Source organism: Haliotis cracherodii, unplaced genomic scaffold (genome assembly GCF_022045235.1).
Source record: "Haliotis cracherodii isolate W230 unplaced genomic scaffold, xgHalCrac1.p SCAF_3, whole genome shotgun sequence".
NCBI classification, from domain to species: Eukaryota; Metazoa; Mollusca; class Gastropoda; order Lepetellida; family Haliotidae; genus Haliotis; species Haliotis cracherodii.
Genome location: NW_027266286.1, coordinates 10,161,140 through 10,181,877, shown reverse-complemented (window position 1 = coordinate 10,181,877; position 20,738 = coordinate 10,161,140). Strand labels below are relative to the sequence as shown.

Below are 20,738 nucleotides of genomic sequence, written 5' to 3'. Positions count from 1 at the left end.
TTCCAGCAATATCACGGCGGGGGACATCAGAAATGGGCTTCACACATGAGTGAGTGAGTGAGTGAGTGAGTGAGAGTGAGTGAGTGGGTGAGTGGGTGGATGGTTGTGGAGTTTTGTGGATGAGTTGACCTTTGGGTGTGTGGGTGAGTGAGTGAGTGATGAGTGGGTGAGTGGGTGGATGGTTGTGTAGTTTTGTGGATGAGTTGACCTTTGGGTGAGTGGGTGATTGAGGGAATGGATGGTTGTGAAGAATTTTGGATGAGTGGATTGCAGATCATATGTTTCTGGCTTGTCCAAACAGTTCAACACTGCACCACAAAAAGCAGCACCTGAGACACCTGCCCCCCTGCATCCCCTGGCATCTTCATCTTTCAACAATATCAAGCCTGAAATGTCCTCCATGTTCTAGTGCAGTCGACTGCTCAGGAACTGGTTAGAGATTTAAGAGGGAGTGGGTGAGTTGGGTTTAACGCCACTTTGAACAGTATTCCAGTTTAACTCCTATTAAAGTGTGGAAGATCTTATTATAGCCTGTATGAGATACAAACTTGTCAATGTGTATGGATTGAAATGACAAGGTATTAAGTAAGCAAGGGTCCTGTGCAACATGATACTATTACTTGCACAACTGATTATGGATAGTTCAAAATCTTCTTTTCTTCTTCTGATATTCTTTGAAGTGTGATGACAGCCAAACTACAGGATTTATGGCAATGATGTAATAGAGGTTTCATGGCCATAGGAATTATTACCAATAACCAAGAATAGTATCAACTATCCATATCAACTTCCATCCAATGCCATCCGACCAAAGGAAATCACTATGCATCACTAGTTTGATAAGCAACCATATACATAAATGGATATGTCTACATATGTTTGTTAAACATCAAAACAGTCACATCTGTAGGGATTCCATTGCTATGATCCATCTTGATTCCATATGATGATGATGATGATGATGATAATGATGATGATGGAGAAGATGATAATAATGATGAAGATGATGATGGTGGTGGTGGAGAAGATGATGACAATGATGATGACTATGATGATGATGATAGAGAAGAAGATGATGACGATGATGATGATGATTTATATGTGTAGCACCTGATATCCAAATCTTAGCTGCTCAGTGGTGCTTGAATTGATCAATGATGACTGAAGAGATGTTATAAGGTGAGCATTGTTGAAATCTGAATCTTATTTTACTTGTCATTTTTCTATTTCAATAGTGCCACCTAATATAACCCTGAAATCAATATCTGTTTCATCAACACAGATTTTAATCAATAACATACAAAACGTTCACACAGCTGTGTTCCGAACTGATGAAGTATTTGTTCATAGCAAAACCTGTGAATGCTCGAATTACCTGTGACCATGATGAATTTAAATGGAGTTGGACAAAATCAATAGATATCATGTGTACAATTTCAACATATGTTATTTCACTTCATTAAGTGATAAGAGGTGTTTAAGTGTGTCATATTCATGGAGAAGCGAGTAAGTAAGTATGGATAAAACTACTTTCAGCCATAACCCAGCTGTCTCACGGTGGGGCCACCATTGTACCATGTGGAGAACTGAACCCAGTCCTCAGCAGGATGAGCAAACGCTTCAACCACAAGGCTACCGCAGGAACTAATAAGATTTAATGCATCTAATCATACTGCATTATCAGACACTAACCATTTGTGCATTTGTTCCTATACATATTAATTTTATGAAATGCAATAGTAAATAATTCTTTGTTGTTAATCCATTAACAGAAACAATTATTAAAATTCATGATCATGTGTCATGCAATAAAAATTAATATCTTCTTTCTTGCAATTAAACTTATTATCATATAATTTTTTATTATTATTTTTCATAAATATTATTTTTTAGTATGCTTAGTTTAACATCAGTGTGTTACAGATATATCACTACACCCTTTAAATAGTAGTTTGGACCTGAGGTCGATGGCATGAACAACTGTCCTCGCCATAAAATGACACACACCAGCAGGTCACATCCTATACAACTCAAAAAAAGATTAACTATACTAATATGAAAAAATCTGGTGATCCTTAACTTCTTTTGAGTAGTATACATATTTAATAAGTATAAGTCAGCATATTTCCACATAATTTCTTCCTTCATCACGAACCATATGGTTCAAATATCACTTTGAGTGAGTGAGTGAATTACACCTTTAATATGCCAGCAGCAATATTCTAAGATCACTTCAAGCATCAAGTGTCAAGACATAATGATGGAGACTTACCATAAGTCTATTCTTGGACTGAATAAAAGACGACGATGACCCATGACCCTGCTTGCTTGCCGGGACAGGTATCCGTGTCATCCTTGGCGGGGCCACAGTACCTGTTGCCATGACGATAGATTATCCGTATCCAAATCCTATCCTAATCCACGAGCCCGAAAAAACTCTGGTACAAATCCAATCCTGAATCCATCATCCGATAACATAATCTCTTCTTCCATAATACGTTCCGAAATCACCATCCACTTCTCACATCCTTGAAGCGTGGCTTGTATCCATTGAGAAGTGATTCCAATAACTCTCCGGTCAAAAGAAGTGCTCCACTGGCCAATTAGCAACTAGCCAGTTCCCGTCCATATATACATATATTATTGCAAACAACATCCTGGTAATATGAAAGGATTGCCTAGCATAACAAATGTCAGTAGACACATCAATATGAAGGGATCGCTCATCAGAGATTGAAGTAGGGTTGACTAGATACCATGCAGTTGTTTACCATTTCAGAATATTCAACAACCCAACCACTTGCTTAAGACTCAGTTCTGAAATGACTCCATCAGCGCCAGAGAGTAACCTGTCTAATAATTCCTGGTAAAACGGTTCCATGTGCTTATTCAATAAAACATTCATTTCATTTGTTCATGTACCGTTCATCAACTCACAGACCAGCTATTAAACACAGAGCACCTTTCCAATCACCAATGGTGCCTATTTCGAGGAATCCAACATGTGTTTGTCTAACCGACAAGGCTGATCTGGAAATTGGCATCGCTGACTATGTAATCCATTGACAAACAATCCAGGTCTGGTGGAGAAATATACCCTAGAATCGCACTGAGCAGATGGTGTAATACATTTGATTTTGGCATAAATATCAAGGATTGGATCACATGAAACACATGCCTGACAGCATGTCACATATTTCGTATCAGCATCCAGAAGTTCATTTGTCACTTGCCAGATTCATTTCACTTGATTGAGCCTGGAGGTGTATCTTCAAATCAACTGGTGACATGTCAGTATTGTACAAAGGCTCTTAACAAATCCCATGAAACTGTCGCCAAAATGACTACATAACAATCCTGAAAGTGATGCAGACATGAATATTCTATAATATCCCATGAATATATATACAGTTTTGTTATTTTTTGTGAATGAGTCTTCTGATAAAATAGATTTCCTATTTAATCAATTATTTTATAAACACATTTAGATTTTGTATAAATATATCTCACTCTTCTATCCAAATATTGTGATACCTACATTTATGTTATCATGATCCAACCGGGTAAATAACAGCTGTTGCATAACACTGTCACCATCCACAATGAAAGCATTCCACACAATAATCATCCATCCTTTAAACGAATCCTGAAGGCATCCCACTAAAATCCATCACTTGATCTTCTATTGTAAAAACCTGCTCCTATTCTCAGGACGGGTTATCTCCGTAGTCGTATGCCGAAAGGTATACAGTTCCAATCAATCTACACACAAGCCGAATACACTGTTACACATGTTTGTATACTGATCCATTCCAGCATATCCCGATCTCAGCACTGTCCCGACCCACTGACAGACGGACCTCCAGTTGGAAGCAGACGTACACTTTCCAATCACTCGGAACACACTGCTACTACCTTACTCCACTACACATGTTTGTTTATTCAGCCATTCCTCTGCTGCCACCAAGTTGCAACCACTGCCTCTGCTTATAGCTGACAGGCAAATTGTCTTCTGAACACCTAGCAGACGGGCAGAGCAGGAGGTTCAGCTACGTCTGCTCAGCAGCAACAATTGACTGATGCAAGTAAGAGAGGATAGGACAGGCAGAATGGTAGCTCTACTTTAGTGTAACTAAGACTGCAATCTCACTATCTCCACACAAGTGGGTGTCATTTTGTTCACCTTGGCAACGCAGGAACAAGTTTGTTTTTTTCGGCAGATGCGGATGTTCGTTAATGACAAACTCTGTTAATGTGTTATGGATATAATGCTGAACAATTTTTATCCATTTTTCTTCAAATAATCAATATAAAAGTACTGTATATCAGTCTTTGACTGATCAAATTTGAACTCAGTACAGATGTAGGCGTCTGGTAGTTTGCATAGAAAAATACATTCTTATCATCAGCTTTCATCCACCTAGGATTATTAATCACATCTAAAGAAATTAAATATTAAGAAGATTTTGAATAAAATGGCGCAAATGATGAATTGTTTATATGTACTTAAACAGCACTACTATTAGACCTAATATAAACACATATACAAAATGTTGGTAAGTTGTCATATTAACATGATCAATAGTTAATGTGTCATGCGTAAGTCACGGACACAGGGATGATACTTTTGGCACGATTCCCCCAAATGCTTATCCATTGTTAATGTGGCCGTCTGCTTACCTAAGTAATGGCACTGCGAGTGTTTATAATGTCTGGGAGTGTGCTTGCAATTGAGAAATGCGCAATGTTTTAAATGGAGTCATCGAGAATGGTCAAATTACTCCAGATCAGAAGAGCAGGCGGACAAATGTCTATTATTTCTCCAGAGATTGGCATTAAGCTGGGAGAAGAGTGCCAGAATATCAATCTGCTTTCATTTCAATGTGCATCTAGATACACTGAAGGGCTAGCGTATATTCCATGAATGATAAACTGAAGCTAGTCTTGTAAGCCTATTCCGTCTCTCTCCTCACCAAGGCCACTCTAGTAACGACAAATCTATAATTTTTCATTTGCGGCGGGAAAGCTGGAAGCTGATGTCGGCACCAGCCTTACCCAAGTCTGTGAAACAATACATGTCATCCATTGTGTTCATACAATACAACAATACCAAGGTGTTCGCACAAAGCATAGGATCTTGTGTAACTCAATTACATAACATGTAAACTGATTTGAATGCTTATGTCATAGCTAGATAGGTTATGATAATTCATTCAAATATTTGCATAATTTGGTGTATATGTTTGTAGATTTGTCATTTAATAGAACTGCATTCATATATCCCACCTTAGATGATAATTTGAGAAAATACACACATCTGTTCCATTTCAGTATGAAGGATTTAGAAATAACTCGATGAACTCTCTATACCAAGAAATGTGTGAAAAATGTGAATAAGGTCATTGATGAATAATCAATACCTCACACATAGATAATGTCATTTTAAACTTGAAACTGAATCATATTTACTTTATCACATTTAAGATTTATTTCTTATATCCTGATAGCTCAATGTCGGTTAATACCATTTACGCAAGTAAAGATGGCAAAGTTTCTGTCTCAGAATATCAAAGTAGAATCAGATTTTTCACTTTTTCTTCACAAATATCTAAAATATTTTTATATGTCAATTAGAGTTAGAGTGATGTGAAAGCGTGTATGGTTTATTAACTTGGGTTGATAAAAAATATGGATTGCGAGGCAGGCCGATAGATTGCTGTTTCTTCCCTCTAAATCCAAAACATAGGTCCCCCTAAAGTGCTTCAGATGTGTAATGAAAGTAGCAACAGTTTCAAATAACCTAACATTTCAATTTTGTTATTTGATCAATTTAATTATCTCTAGCATAAATAAAAGTTGCGGAGTAGAGACAGGCTACTCCTACAAATGTAATTTCACAGTACATCTGAGAATGATCTCTCAACTCTGTGTGGCAGTTTAAGTTTGACCACATGGTAATGAAAATAGAGGTAGTAATTTTGAATCCTGTTACAAATGTCAGACTTGCGATTACATGAAACGACTGCACACATCTAGATGCACACTTTCATCCGCTGCAGCTAATTAGCTCTGCAACATCGTTTATTTCTTTTTCTGGTCTGAAATGACAATTCTTGTCTATGTGATGCGAAACTGATTGCAGGCAGCACTCCAGTGATGCTATAGTCTGTTTGGGGATTCCTGATAGGTTAGGAATGACACTGTTACATCTGTTGGTCTTTGTTTAACGTACAGTGTTCTGTATAACAGTTAATTCTGTTGGACTTTGTTTAACAGTGTTCTGTATAACAGTTTATTCTGTTGGATTCTGTTTAACAGTGTTCTGTATAACAGTTAATCACATTGGACTTTGTTTAACAGTGTTCAGTATAAGAGTTTATTCTGTTGGACTTTGTTTGACACTGTTCTGTATAACAGTTAATCATGTTGGATTTTTTTTTACAGTGTTCAGTATAAGAGTTTATTCTGTTGGACTTTGTTTGACACTGTTCTGTATAACAGTTAATTCTGTTGGACTTTGTTTAACAGTGTTCAGTATAAGCGTTTATTCTGTTGGACTTTGTTTGACACTGTTCTGTATAACAGTTAATCGTGTTGGACTTTGTTTAACAGTGTTCAGTATAAGAGTTTATTCTGTTGGACTTTGTTTGACAGTCTTCTGTAAAACATTTAATCCTGTTTAATTTGTACATTGATGATTTGTAGATGATAATCTTGCATAAGAACCTGCTGCATTCAGGATTGATTTATGCTGATGTTGAATGTGTGCACCATCACCATCATCATATCATCGTCATCATCATCATCATCATCGTCATCATCATCATCATCATCTTCATCATCATCTTCTTCGTCATCATCATCATCATCATCATCATCATCATCTATAATTTCATTCAAAATATGTCTTTTGGAAACACACCATTAGAACCAGAATATCAGAAGCCCATATAAATCAGAACCTGACGTCCAAGTTGGTCTTACCAAGACAGCACTTTTGGAGCCATCATTCCTGATCCAATATTCCATATGCTGTGGGAGCACACAATCCACTTAACCCACAGCACGGAAACCACGGCTGAATTTGTTAATTTGGTTGGAGGAGGTGCTTGCATGTTAAGCACTTACTTTGGCGATAACAGACTGATCATTAGTGTATGCATGCCAAATATGCTATAGACTAAAGTGGGGGTAACCCTTGGCAATAACAAACACAGACATGCAATCAGGACTCCTGTAAATGATTTAAGCAGAGCTTTAAAAAATGGCTGTCTCCTTAAATCTTACTATCCTTGAAAGGCCATTTGTCTGATCCTATACTTATTTCAGGGTCAAAGGTCAGCTGACTGCCTGACCTTAAAGGTCTAGGTCATGCATATAAAGTCATAGTAGGTAATGGGGTGGTGATCTGAAGTAAAGGTTGTCGTCACTTCCCTTATGGAATCTTGAGCTCGTCCCACATGAACACCTCAATTACTGACCACTTTCACCGTCGAATAAATCCTTCCCTTTCTGAAATTATTACGGCCTTGGAATTCCTTGAGACAACACATCCATAGTAGCCACTGTTTGTTTATCCTGATTTGATCACTGCTACTGTGTCAAAATGCATTTGTTAACAAATTCATATACCGTATTCAACGTAATAAGCGCCCTGCTCTAATAAGCGCCCACGGTGATATTTTCTAATATATTGGCAAGTGAGCAATCCCAATAAGCACCCCTTCTGATTGATCAAGGTACACAAGACTTATTTATTCGTGTATAATACGCGCTCGTGTGTTATATGCACCCTTAATTATGGGCAATTCAATTCTGGAAAAACATATCTGTCGTATATAAACAGTTCAGACCGTCAGCATAAACCACAAAATTTATCGTTAAACTCTGGTTTTTTTCACCAAAATAATATTCTAATAAGACTCCCCTATTTCTTAGTTTGAAAGCGCCCTGGGCGCTTATTACGTCAAATACGGTACCCACTATTTATTTGCCCTTATTTAGCTCACCTGGCTGAAAGTCAAGTGAACTTACCAATATGTCATGCTCTGTTTGTGTTTGACACACTTCACATATTTGTTCCAAAAATGATGACATCCCAAATTGTTCAAAATGCTCTTAATTTTTCTAAAATGACCCTGAACATGATCATCAATTCACGAACACCTGGTGTCATCACAATTTAGTGATTCATAAACACATGCTCATGATGTTGTCGGAATCGCACAATTGACTCTGCTTTTAGCAGAGATTTCTATTGAATATTGAAAGGTTTTGTCACTTTTATTTAATATGATATTTTTACATCAAAAGCTAGTAGTGAGTTGGGCTTAACAACCCTTGGAACAGTATTTCAGTTATATTGCGGCATCTATATCTTAGAGATGAAGTTCATAAGTGATTTGTATGAGTGAGTGAGTGTGTTTTTAAATTGTTATTTAGAAATATCACAGCATGGGACACCAACCACTGTTATGATCTCGAAGTCTAAACACCAGAAAGTACTTTTATAAAATTTGAAGAAACTTTAGCAATTAGAATGGAACTAACACCATAAACAATAATGATTGCAGGTGGCACCATCACAAACACTTGCAAAGCCAAGTAAAGGGTCCAAAGTGGTGTTTACACAAATTTGTGTCTTTAAACTGCTCCCTTGATGGCCATATTGAAGGTTTAATGACAGCCATAAAAATAACCTCACATCGAATCACAAGGAACTCATCAATGTCAGATTTAAGCCATAATGGTTGTAGAGTTTTTGGATGTGGGAGCGACAGTAGACAGCCTGGTAACCTACAATTATCAACCATATGTGGACAACCTGGCAGAAATTCTATGTTTTATTTTTAAATAAACCAAACAATTGACACTTTCGCACAAAACCTTATTTTGGAGCCCCAAATTTCCTCTCATTTGCATCTTGTAGCACCTGGATTAGGGATTTCCTGGCTCGGTCTTTTTCCAAGATTTCCTGGATAGTTCCGTGTCATTTACATGGAATCTGTGATAAATCAATTAGAACAACCCTCCCCGAACTCACCTTACTCAAAATTACATGAGAAAGTCAATTTCTTCGGGATCCAATAAGCTTAGCCGCATTTTTTTGTTTAGGTAAATTGATTCTTCTTGCAAGTTGACGTCTCTGCATGCAAAGTCCAAATCACCAGACCGATTTTGAGAATTTTTTTATAACAAATTAAAGTCCATTTCAACAGAAATAATTTAAGAGTGGAAAAAATCATGACCATTTCTTATTGATTATGTAATCTGTTGTCAACTTCATCACATGTCAAATGTCTGTAGAATGCCTCTTTTGTGAGGGTTTAAATGATATTGTCCTGTCCAGTGATGTCATTATTGTTTTTAGTTTGCGAGTGCGTGAGTGTGGCATAAGGCAGCAGGGCCACCAATAAAGGGATTCAATGAGCGAAACTGAACCCAGGTTTCAGTGTGACAAGCCAACACTTTAACCAATAAGCTACCCTATAGCCCCTGCATGAGAATAAGTGACTGAAGTCTGTCATATTTGGGGGGAATGCAAAATGATAAACGCTTTTTCATGATACATGTACAAAGAGTTGTGTTCAATTCTCCTCATAGTCCTACGATTGATACAAATTCTGGTTTCCGTTTTGTATTGTCGTCATACTGCTAAAAACCAAATAATATCTTTCGCACATTCACTTTGTCATGGCAGCCCACCATCTTCATCATCATCATGAGTGTCATACTGAAAAACATCATCATCATCATCATTGTCATCGTCATCATCATCATCATTGTCTCATCATCATCATCATCATCATCATCATTGTCATCGTCATCATCATAGTCATCATCATTATCATCATCTTCATCCTCATCATCATCATTGTCATCATATTGATCTTCATCATCATCATTGTCATCATATTGATCTTCATCATCATCATCATCATCATCATCATCATCGTCTTCATCATCATCACCATCATCATCACATCATTCACATTATAGCTGAGATCAACAGCTGTCACTCGGAGAAACATGTCACAATTCAATCATAATCTTCCAGATGGTGTTTTTGTCAGTCAACAAACTAGAATCTTATATTTCTGAAATCAGACATAAGCCTACCCAATTAAGGGCTAGCAAACACTAAGTCAAAGAATTACATTTTTTTTAATTCATCAAGTATTGATTCTCTCATTTCAACAGGTCAGGCTTTCCTAAATCAACAGGGCTGGCTTTCTCAGTCCTAATTGACACGATAGTTCCAAGAATGTATGCGTTGGCCTTCAAATTTTGTTTTGCAGTTTCCAAAAGAATAAAATACTCAAAGGCTGGAATGATGAACAAACTATTTAATTTGCACAATGAACTCACGTTTATCCCATCATCCTGAGGCAAGGGAGTTAACTGACTGTAAAAGTCAAGTTTCCACCCTTGCCGAACTAGGTGGAAATTATTGGGCTCAATGTCTCTCCAAGTGACCAATCAGATTCCACTTCTCATATCACTTGCATTTGATTCAAACAATATGGCGGTGCCCAGTCAGGTCAATCTGATCGATAATCAAGATCTATATTGTAATAAAACAGGTCTTAAGTCGCAGAGTGCACCATATCATGTGAGGAGCTTGATTAAAACCATTAATTGATTTGTAAAATATATGTTGACGCCGAGTTGGCAGTATACATGCAAATCCTGCAATCGACTGAAATTGCACAGCATTTTACAAACCGGATATCAATTGAGTTTCGCGATTTTTATGCATTAGCCCAACACTTCTTCTTATCCATAAACTCGTTAGCCCAGCCAAAATAAACTCCATAATTCCAGCCTAGTTCGGCAAGGGTGAACACTGGATCGGGAAGATGTGTTTTACCCTATTCTAGTCATGTGATGGCAGTCTGTAAATAATCAAGTCTGCACCAGACAATCCAGTGACTGATATCATGAGCAACAATCCATGCCAACAGGGTACAATGAGCCTGACCTTTTGATCCATCTAGCTGCCTCATTCTTTTTAACACCATGCATGCGTTAGATGTATCAAATGTACAGAAACAGATATAAATTCCAGATGTTGTTTTACATTCTTCCAAAAAGTCATTGCAGAATCAATTCTCAGAGATGAATTCTTTCATCTCCATGTGTGTAAACAAAAGTTGGATACAAAAGGAAATCCTTATCCTACCTGGTACCCATCCTAATGCAATGCACTATCTAGCTGAATACTCCCCATGGAGTTCAGAATGCAAATCGAATGTATCTTGTGTTATGGTGTCATGGACTTTGAGCATGAACCTGTGTGGGGAGTCTTGTGCCTTATAAGTGGACTGGTATTATTATGATTATCTGAGCCTGACCTTTTGACCCATCTAGCTGCCTCATTCTTTTTAACGGGGCACGGGTGGCAAAGTCGTCTAAGGCACTGCGATTCGCTGTGCAGAGTTCCGTCCCTTGGGCATGCCAGAAACCTATGATTGTGGGTTCGAATCCCGGTTCACCCCGATTATTTTTCTAGGTTTGTCAGCACCATACCCGTGCTCGTGGGTTTCACTAAAATGTTTTTTAACAACAAGCATAGATTGCTGGGGACTTATGTTCCTACCCAGAATCCCCCACAGGGGCAACCCAAATATGGTTGGAGGACAAGAATGAGATGACTTCAAAAATAAAAATAATTATTTGTCGTGGTCCATCCAAAGATAGTGTAAATAATCTAGTTTGATCTTATTTACTAATATCAGCCAGGCATGACCCAATCTTTAGGATCAAGTGTACAAGTGTTTAGAACCAATGGATAGCAATAAACTTTGAAAGAAACATTTGCATCAAATATTCCTAATTGCTGAAGACGTGCCAACAAGAAGCAACAGGTAGAATCGCTGATGTATATCTGGATATAAACACCAATGTTCTTACATCTCTGTACGTTCCCCTTTATAACATCTTTCATCAACCATCTTTTGGTATGACGCAGCCGGGGATTGAACCCCAGACCTTCTGCTCTCCAGGCGGACGCTCTACCACTAGACCACGGAGGCGGTCTACAATATTACAAAATGGATGTGAACTTTGAAACTCAATATGTATAGGGGCTTCTATATGATACAATCCTGATTTGAACAGAGAAAATCTCACAGAAAATATGAATTTTTATCAATGTACCCCAAATGAACATGATTTTGATGTATCAAATGTACAGAAACAGATATAAATTCCAGATTTTGTTTTACATTCTTCCAAAAAGTTATTACTAATTGCTGAAGACGTGCCAACAAGAAGCAACAGGTAGAATCGCTGATGTATATCTGGCTATAAACACCAATGTTCTTACATCTCCGTACCTTCCCCTTTATAACATCTTTCATCAACCAGGTAACTCACCATCTTCAGAAACAACACAAGTGTTGTTCGATTTAGAATGATAACAACATGCAAATATAATCACATCTGTACTGATCTGCCTTGGTTCCTTTTCCTCCTGAATATGTGTTATAGTGATGACATTGTGTTTGTTGTGAAATGCACATCACATGCAGATGAACATGTGCAGCGGAAGTATGCATGCAATGTGTTGCACAGCCAGGAGATGCACACGTGTTGTGCCGGGCAGCTGTCTCCCACAATGCACCTCGCCTGCACACTCTTCTTCACACATTCCATTACCGCTAACGTCACAGCAGCTTAAAGCCATCTCACAGAACCTTGACAGGAACATAGTGTTCTCTATGAAGAAACATTCGAAGATAATCAGAGCAAAGTTGTGTTTTTAGACAAAAATTGAAAGATAAACACATCTCATTCTGTCTTTATTACTTCTAACTTTCAAAATTGTGAAATATTACATGAGGTGAGGTGAAATTGGGTTTAACGTTGCGTCCTAGATTATTGCACTTATATGGCGACCTGCATACACGTGTGTGTGTGTGTGGCTGCTTGTACTAGTCAGGACTAATGCCGATTTATAGTGCTAGCTCACTGAGATACCATGCCGCAGTTTAACCATGAATACCCTACACTGACACAGTATACTAACTCCGAGCCGACCAGTCCTTGTTTTAGCCCCTTAATGCCGAGCGCCAGACAGGGTAACAACAAGTACCATCTTTTAACGTCTTTTGGTATGACTCGGCCGGGGATCTAACCCAAGACCTTCCGCTCTCCGGGCGGACGCTCTACCACTAGACCACAGAGACGGTCTTGTGAAATATTACAAAATGGATGTGAACTTTCAAACTCAATATGTATAGGGGCTTCTATATGATACAATTATGATTTGAACAGTGAAAATCTCACAGAAAATATGAATTTTTATCAATGTATCCCAAATGAACATTAATTGGATGTATCAAATGTACAGAAACAGATATAAATTCCAGATTTTGTTTAAAATTCTTCCAAAAAGTCATTGCAGAATCAATTCTCAGAGAATGTGTAAACAAAAGTTGGATACAAAAGGAAATCCTTATCCTACCTGGTACCCATCCTAATGCAATGCACTATTTAGCTGTATACTTCCCATGGAGTTGAGAATGCAATTCGAATGTATACTGTGTTATAGTGTCATGGACTTTGAGCATGAACCTGTGTGGGGAGTCCTGTGCCCCATAAGTGGACTGGTATTATTATAATTATCAGATATGAAACAAAATTAACTTGAAAACACATCTCATGACAAAGGTGTGAGTGAGTTTGATTTTATGCCGCTTTTAGCAATATTCTAGCAATATCACAGAGGGTACCACCAGAAATGGGCTTCACACATTGTACCCATGTTGGGAATCGAATCTGGGTCTTCGGCGAACAGTTTTACCATTAGGATACCTGACAGCCCCTCTCATGACAAGAACCTCCATAAGGCTTCTATATCTCTATTGTACTGATCAAGCAATGTACACATACCAACACCTGTGTGTGTTAGAAACAAGAATACCTTTGGAGAATAGGTCTTCAGCAACTCCTGCTTTTGGTAAGAGGAGACTAATGGGATCGGGTAGTCAGGCTCGCTGACTAAGTTGATGCATGTCACCGTATCCCAATTGCGTGGATCGATGCTCATGATGTCAATCACTGGATTGGTCCAGATTCTATTATTTACAGACTGCTGTCATATAGCTGGAATATTGCTGAGTGCAGCATAAAACAACAAACAAACAAACAAAAAGAAAAAGAAGCATGCACAAGGTTTTGCTGATAGGAAAACATAAACAAATAAGAAATCTCTAACCGGAAGCCATGAATCCTAATCTTCATAATGTTTCCTGCGATTTAATGGACAAAATAGACCTGTTTTCAAACAGTTGAAAACAGTGCCCCAGAACGATGGAAAACATAAGAAAATATATGGACATTTGGAATCTGTTTTGTTACATCTCGTTCCACCCACAGGTGAAGACTCCGCTTCATTCATTCCCATGGGCTGTTAGAGGCTTTCACAGCCTTCTGCTACTACACTCATACTTGTTATTTTCTCCTGCAAAAATGCAGTGGAAAAGGAAATACAATTAGCACAAAAACAGACTGGAAGTACGCCAGATAAACACTTAACTACATGTTGCTAAATAGGACCTAGTTACTACTTTACTGCGTTCAGAGGAACGCTCCAGCTACGAAACTTGCTGTTGCCCCATGATGAGATTTTTAACTGTTGAAAGATTGACGCTGGTACAAAAACGACAATGGAAACATGAAAAAAAAACAGTCAAAGAAATACAGAATGTGTGATTTTTTTCCGTTGTATTTCTGGAACAATCATCGGAGGCCATTTGGCCAATCCTTGTAGAACCATTATTGGACAGAAATTGTGCCATTTTACCAATCCTGTTGGAATTATCATTGGATAAAAAAAATGAGATCATTTTACCACTCCTTTTGGAATTCTCATTGCATAAAGAGCGGAGCTATTGTGGGTTTATCAGTGGGAGCTTCTCATTATTGAAGAAATTTGCAGACAAGAAATGGCTCTTCTGGAACTTTCACACTAAGTGTAAACTGTCTTATCATTTGTATGCAGAGTTATACTGGCAGGAAGTGGGTACCAAGTAGGAATGAAGGTTTATTGCAGCTATTTTATAACAATGTCATGCAGTCCTTGAACAAGTGAGTACAGGCCAGGCAAACCAGTGGTTGATAGCATACCAGCAATAGGTGGGTACCAAGGACATGACTTATAACAGCCATATTACAACCATATCTGCAGTCCGTAAGGTGAGAAGGGCCAAGAAAATCAGTGGTTGATAGCATACCAGCAATAGGTGGGTACCAAGGAGGACATGACTTATAACAGCCATATTACAACCATATCTGAAGTGCTTTAGGTGAGAAGGGCCGAGAAAACCAGTGGTTGATACCATGAGATGCAATATGAGCCAATTAATGAACTTAACATGACCTTTCTGTCAAAGAAATCCAGTAAGATACATGCTGAAGTCCAGATATGTATCTCAATGATTACAGGGCTGAATAATGCATACATGGATGAATTCCTCAAATATCTACCATTAATGCGGGATTAATGAAGGTTTTTATCAAATAAGATCTTTTTTCAATGGCCAATGAATACCAACAGTAATATGTTATCAAATAACAGTCACTGTGTGTATTATGTTGGAGTTTACAGGCTCGATATCTAGTCAGGTGATTAAGCCTACGTTTGAGTGAGTGAGTGAGTGAGTGAGTGAGTGAGTGAGTGAGTGAGTGAGTGAGTGAGTGAGTGAGTGAGTGAGTCTTAAATGCAGATACATTTTCAGAAGCATTTTGATTTTTCCAATTGGATGTGATCTTATCATTTATATCCACAGTACCACTAAACAATTAGCCCAGGCAAACAAATGACAGAAAGCATGAGCACTGACCTGGGTACAATGAAATGCAATCAACCTTTTCTGAGACTATTTGAATCCCAACTACTATACATACCCACTTCTGACCAGGAAACCCCATGTGGGACAAGTGAGTAAGTGAGTATTGTTTTACGCCAATTTTAGCAATATTTCAGCAATATCATGGCAGGGGACACCAGAAATGGGCTCCACACATTGTACCCATGTAAGGAGTTGAACCCGTGTCTTTGGCCTGACGAGTGAACGCTTTAACCACTAGGCTACCCCACCACCCCCATGCAGGACAAATGGCTACGGAATAGAAGTGATACCCCGTTACTCTGGAAACCGAAGTAGTGCTATTGATTCAAAATTACATGAATCTGCTTGAAGAACACCAGTAAATTCAGAAAGGACAAGTGACATCACCTTGCAGACTACCAGTTTTAGGGTAGATGGCAACAAATGTAAAAAATTGAATTTCAACCCTGAGAATCTTATTGCATTTACAATGGACATTGCACCAGACATTTGTCAATGGATCCCTTAAAACTTCCATCTAGAACAGATGGTGGGGTAGTCTTGTGGTCAAGCTTACACTCGTCACATTGAAGACCTGGGTTCACTTCCCGACATGGGTACAATGTGTTAAGCCCATTTCTGGTGTCACACGCCGTGATATTGCTGGAATATTTCTAAAAGTGCGTTAAACAATCCTCCATCTGGAGAAAACTTTGGAAGATTTTGTCAAAACTTCATTTGAATTGTCTTGCTCCTTTTGAAGAAACAGTCAATCATACTTAGACAACATCAAACATAAAACCCCTTCATATTTCATCTTAGAAGTCAAACATTCCAAATTATTTTTCAATAATTATAATCACAACCCTTATGACATAACATTTCAGGGGCGGTTGGGTAGCCTAGTGGTTAAAGCGTTCGCTCATCATGCCGAAATCCCGGGTTTGATTCCCGACATGGGTACAATGTGTGAAGCCCATTTCTGGTGTCCCCTGCCGTGATATTGCTGGAATATTACTAGAAGGGGTGTAAAACCATATTCACTCACTCACATAACATTTCACATGAGCACTATAGATCTGTCCCGTTAGAGGTATCTATCTAGCTTACTGTTCAAGCTTCTACAGATGTAGCAATACATCTTTCATTCAAGACAGCCATCCACCAAGATATAAAATAGGCAATGCTGTCATAAATCTTTCAATTTCACTCAGGCTCATAAAAGGTATCAGTGAATATGCAATTAGTGACGAGAAGGAGCCAGGACAGGAAGCATTAGATAGCAGTTAAGTCGTCAAGTCGGCAATTAACGAGTCCGCAGGCACCATCAGGTTGTTAATACAATCGCTGTTTTATTAATGACTCATTAGAAACAGGTATAGAATTACACGTTACAATGTGTAGAAAATGTTATAACAAGGTATAGAAATGTTATAAAAGGAGTAGGAATTGTTATATACGTTGACAAAGGTACCACCTTGCTTAAAATGGGATGTCAGAATATGTTTACATAGTACGCGCCTCGTTCCAGTCGTTCCTGTAATGGTGTGCAGTCAGATTGGTCATTACTTTCATCAGCAATACATTTCAACATTCAGATCTCAGGAGAGTTATGGTGAAAGATACTTGATATGAATGCAAATATCATTCAATCGCATTTAATCCAAAATCTTTAATGTTAACTGACAACATTGGGGGGAATTTTCTGATAATAAACAGTTTCTCTAATTAGAGACTAAATTATTTTCCTATCTTATGAAATAACAATTTGCAAAACAAGGTTTAAACATTCTGAATAGGCTTTACTGAAGAAAAAACTTCCAACTCTGAAATATTTACTTCTTATATATTAATATTGACATTCAATTAGTTAATATGAAATGTCAATATTTGCCAAGTCTCCAGCTGATAAAATTAATATTTTTATAAAAAAATATATACCATTATAAAGAAGGTACCACAATATCCTTTTTGAAAATCAAATTGATGTTTTACATTTAATGTGTTTTCCTATTTTGAAAAAAAGATTAAATCATCAACACCAGATTTCAGAGAGAAATATCACTCACAATGTTTTCTTGAACACAATTCATGACTGCAATAACACCAGTGGGAAACAATGCTCCATTTTACATTGGTCAATGCATTGGATCCATTTTAGTGCTTTGGGTGCCATTGTACAATGCGATCTCAGCGCTAAGGTGATCGTAACTCCCAGACTTTAACATAGACTTATGACAGACTTAGCACGAAGATTGTTTTGTACAACAGCACCCTGGTGTCACAAAATACAGGCCCATGCACTCTCATTGGCCACGTTTATATATGTTACTAAAAAAAATGTATAATCAGTTTTTATGTATAATACCTGAAATTTTCTAGAATTATGTGTAATACACGAATCATTCAGTTATTGTACATAATAACATAAATTGTCATGTATTATATATGATATCTGATAAATGTAAGGTATTATATCTATTAACTGATGGTATGCTAAGGTTGGTCACCGTTAAAATATATAATCCGTTTTTATGAATATAAGGGTAATGCTATTTTTCAGGGCATTATTATTTGCAGAAGCCCGAGGTCTTCCATTAACTGCCCGATGAAGGCGGGCAGTTGAAATGACTGAGGGCTTCTGCAAATAATAATGCCCTGAAAAAGAGGGTTACCATTATTATAGCTAAAATGGATGGAATTTGTTATAAAATAAAAACAAACAACAACATCGGTTTTGAAACACCTATCCCTACCCTACGACATCACCCAACAACGGGCATGATAATGGCTCATCATCAAGGAATATGAGGGCATTATCAAGTTACAGTTGCCCGTTGATTTCTGACAACATGTGGGCGGTTTAATGATAATTCTGTCCATTTTAGCTATAATAGTATATAGTGAAGCTAACTATTGTGGTACATTGCTGTGTTAACAAGGAGACCCGTGAAGTTCCGGGGTAGAATAGGTCATCAGCAACCCAATTTATTGCAGTAAAAGGCAACTATGCTTGCCATAAGAGGCGATTAATGGGATCGTGTGGTCAGGCTCGCTGACTTGGTTGATGCATCTCATCTATCTCACTTGCATGGATCGATGCTCATGATATTAATCACTAATTTGTCTGGCCCAGACTCGATTATTTAGACACCGTCGTCATATACCTGGAATATTCCTGAGTGTGGCGTTAAACAACAAACAAACAAACAAACAAACATAATATAAGGAATAAAAAGGACTTGTTAACTGTAACATCTAGACGACAAGGATGTCAACTTAGACTTTGACTTGAGGTCAGGTCAGATTGCGATAAGTACAGGCATTGACTCCATGTTGTATGAGGTCAATGTTAATGGCTGACTTTCATGGTGACCTTGACCTTATTGTATTGGGTAGCAAAGGGAGTCATCATCTGACATCCCTGTGGTGGTTTATTGGCTGCTGCAACAGATTCCACTCTGTTGGCACCACTGAAGCAACAACAGTACATAAAGTATCATACTTCTCAGAGTCACGTCAAATATTTCATGGTTCTACTGAAAGATAAACTTAGACCGGAAACACTTGAAAAGCAACAGTGATCAAGACTTATTAATATTAAAATTCAATAATAATCATAAGGATATGTAATATATGGTTTTACCGATTTATCAGTCTTCTGTGAACATAACAAACCACATTTAATTCTTCTATACTTCTCCACATTTTAAAGAGATATTTTTTTATCATTCCATAAACTAATTCTCAAAATATGTCAAGTGTATATTTAGATAGGACATATCTGATTCTTCCTATCCAAAGTTGAGTGAGTTTTTATGTCTGAAAGAAAGTCACACTTCAAAAGCTTGTTTCCTTCAAACAGCAAAACAAATTAATGGAGAAAGACATTTCACCATGATGTGTAAATAACTAGCATGAACAACACCAATAAGAGATGATATGAATTTGACAGTGTGATGAAACTAATCTTTGAAAGCCTTAAAAAACACCAGTAAACTTAAAATCATCTGAGAGAATAGAGGAGTTTTGAGTCCTGTGTGTCTACAGAATCACCATGTGATACTAAATAACATGATAAGTTACACTTGAGTACAGAGAGCCTTTATTCAAAACGTGACAATACGATAACAAGTAAATCAATGGCCTCCATGTGGGTACTGAAAGTGTTTATTTTGGAACCTTCCGAAGACCCGCCTCCTCTTGTTCCCCCAAACTAATCAGCTAATGATTGGGCAACCTAATCATCTACGTGGCATGGATCTTCATAAACTGGCTTATAGCCGTATTACCATAATGGCAAAAGACTGCCAAAGTGTTCGCCAAGATCCCATTGGATTAAGCTCCATTAGGTGTCTTGTGCTACATAACACTATCAGGAAATTTCCATGTGGAACGATGTTATAGCTACCAAATATTGGCACTAGCGGTGCCCCCGAGTTGTGGGCCATGTAGATATTTGCAAATATCATCTGACCCCGAAATATTAGTAGTCTCAAATAAAGGCGCCTCCAGGAAAAGCAGAATGATTCATGAATGGCTATTTATTACCAAAGGCTAAAAGTAATTGATTATACTAACAAATCCTTGATAACATAAACTATTGATAGTTCTACATATGAACCCTTGGGGACATGCACAATGAATCATGAAAGAATATCTATCACTGCTGACTGATAAAAATAAAGAGATGCAGCAATTGCATGATGAACTAGCATGGTAGAGCACTTCTTGCCATAATCCCATCAACTTAAGACTATATGGTAAGAGAATGATTCATGAACAAATATTTGTGATTGTTCTGTAAAGTTTGTAATGAAAGATATTGTTCCTCTTTTGACTTGAGGTCAGGTCAGATTGCGATAAGTACAGGCATTGACTCCATGTTGTATGAGGTCAATG

General features: G+C 37.7%; 1 protein-coding gene across 10 annotated transcripts in view; it reads right to left on the bottom strand.

Annotated features, from left to right (window-relative positions):
* Positions 1-20,738, bottom strand: part of LOC139473941 (neuron navigator 2-like) — a 733,750-nt gene that overhangs the window by 594,435 nt on the left and 118,577 nt on the right. For 9 of the 10 annotated variants that reach the window (XM_071256765.1, XM_071256766.1, XM_071256768.1 and 6 more), the window contains exon 1: positions 2,273-3,970. The exons of the other annotated variant lie outside the window; for it this stretch is intronic. In XM_071256765.1, coding sequence (XP_071112866.1) covers positions 2,273-2,383 — 111 coding nt within the window. In that variant the 5' untranslated portion in view covers positions 2,384-3,970. Of the gene's footprint in view, positions 1-2,272; positions 3,971-20,738 lie in introns of those variants that run through there. 10 annotated transcript variants of the gene reach the window in all.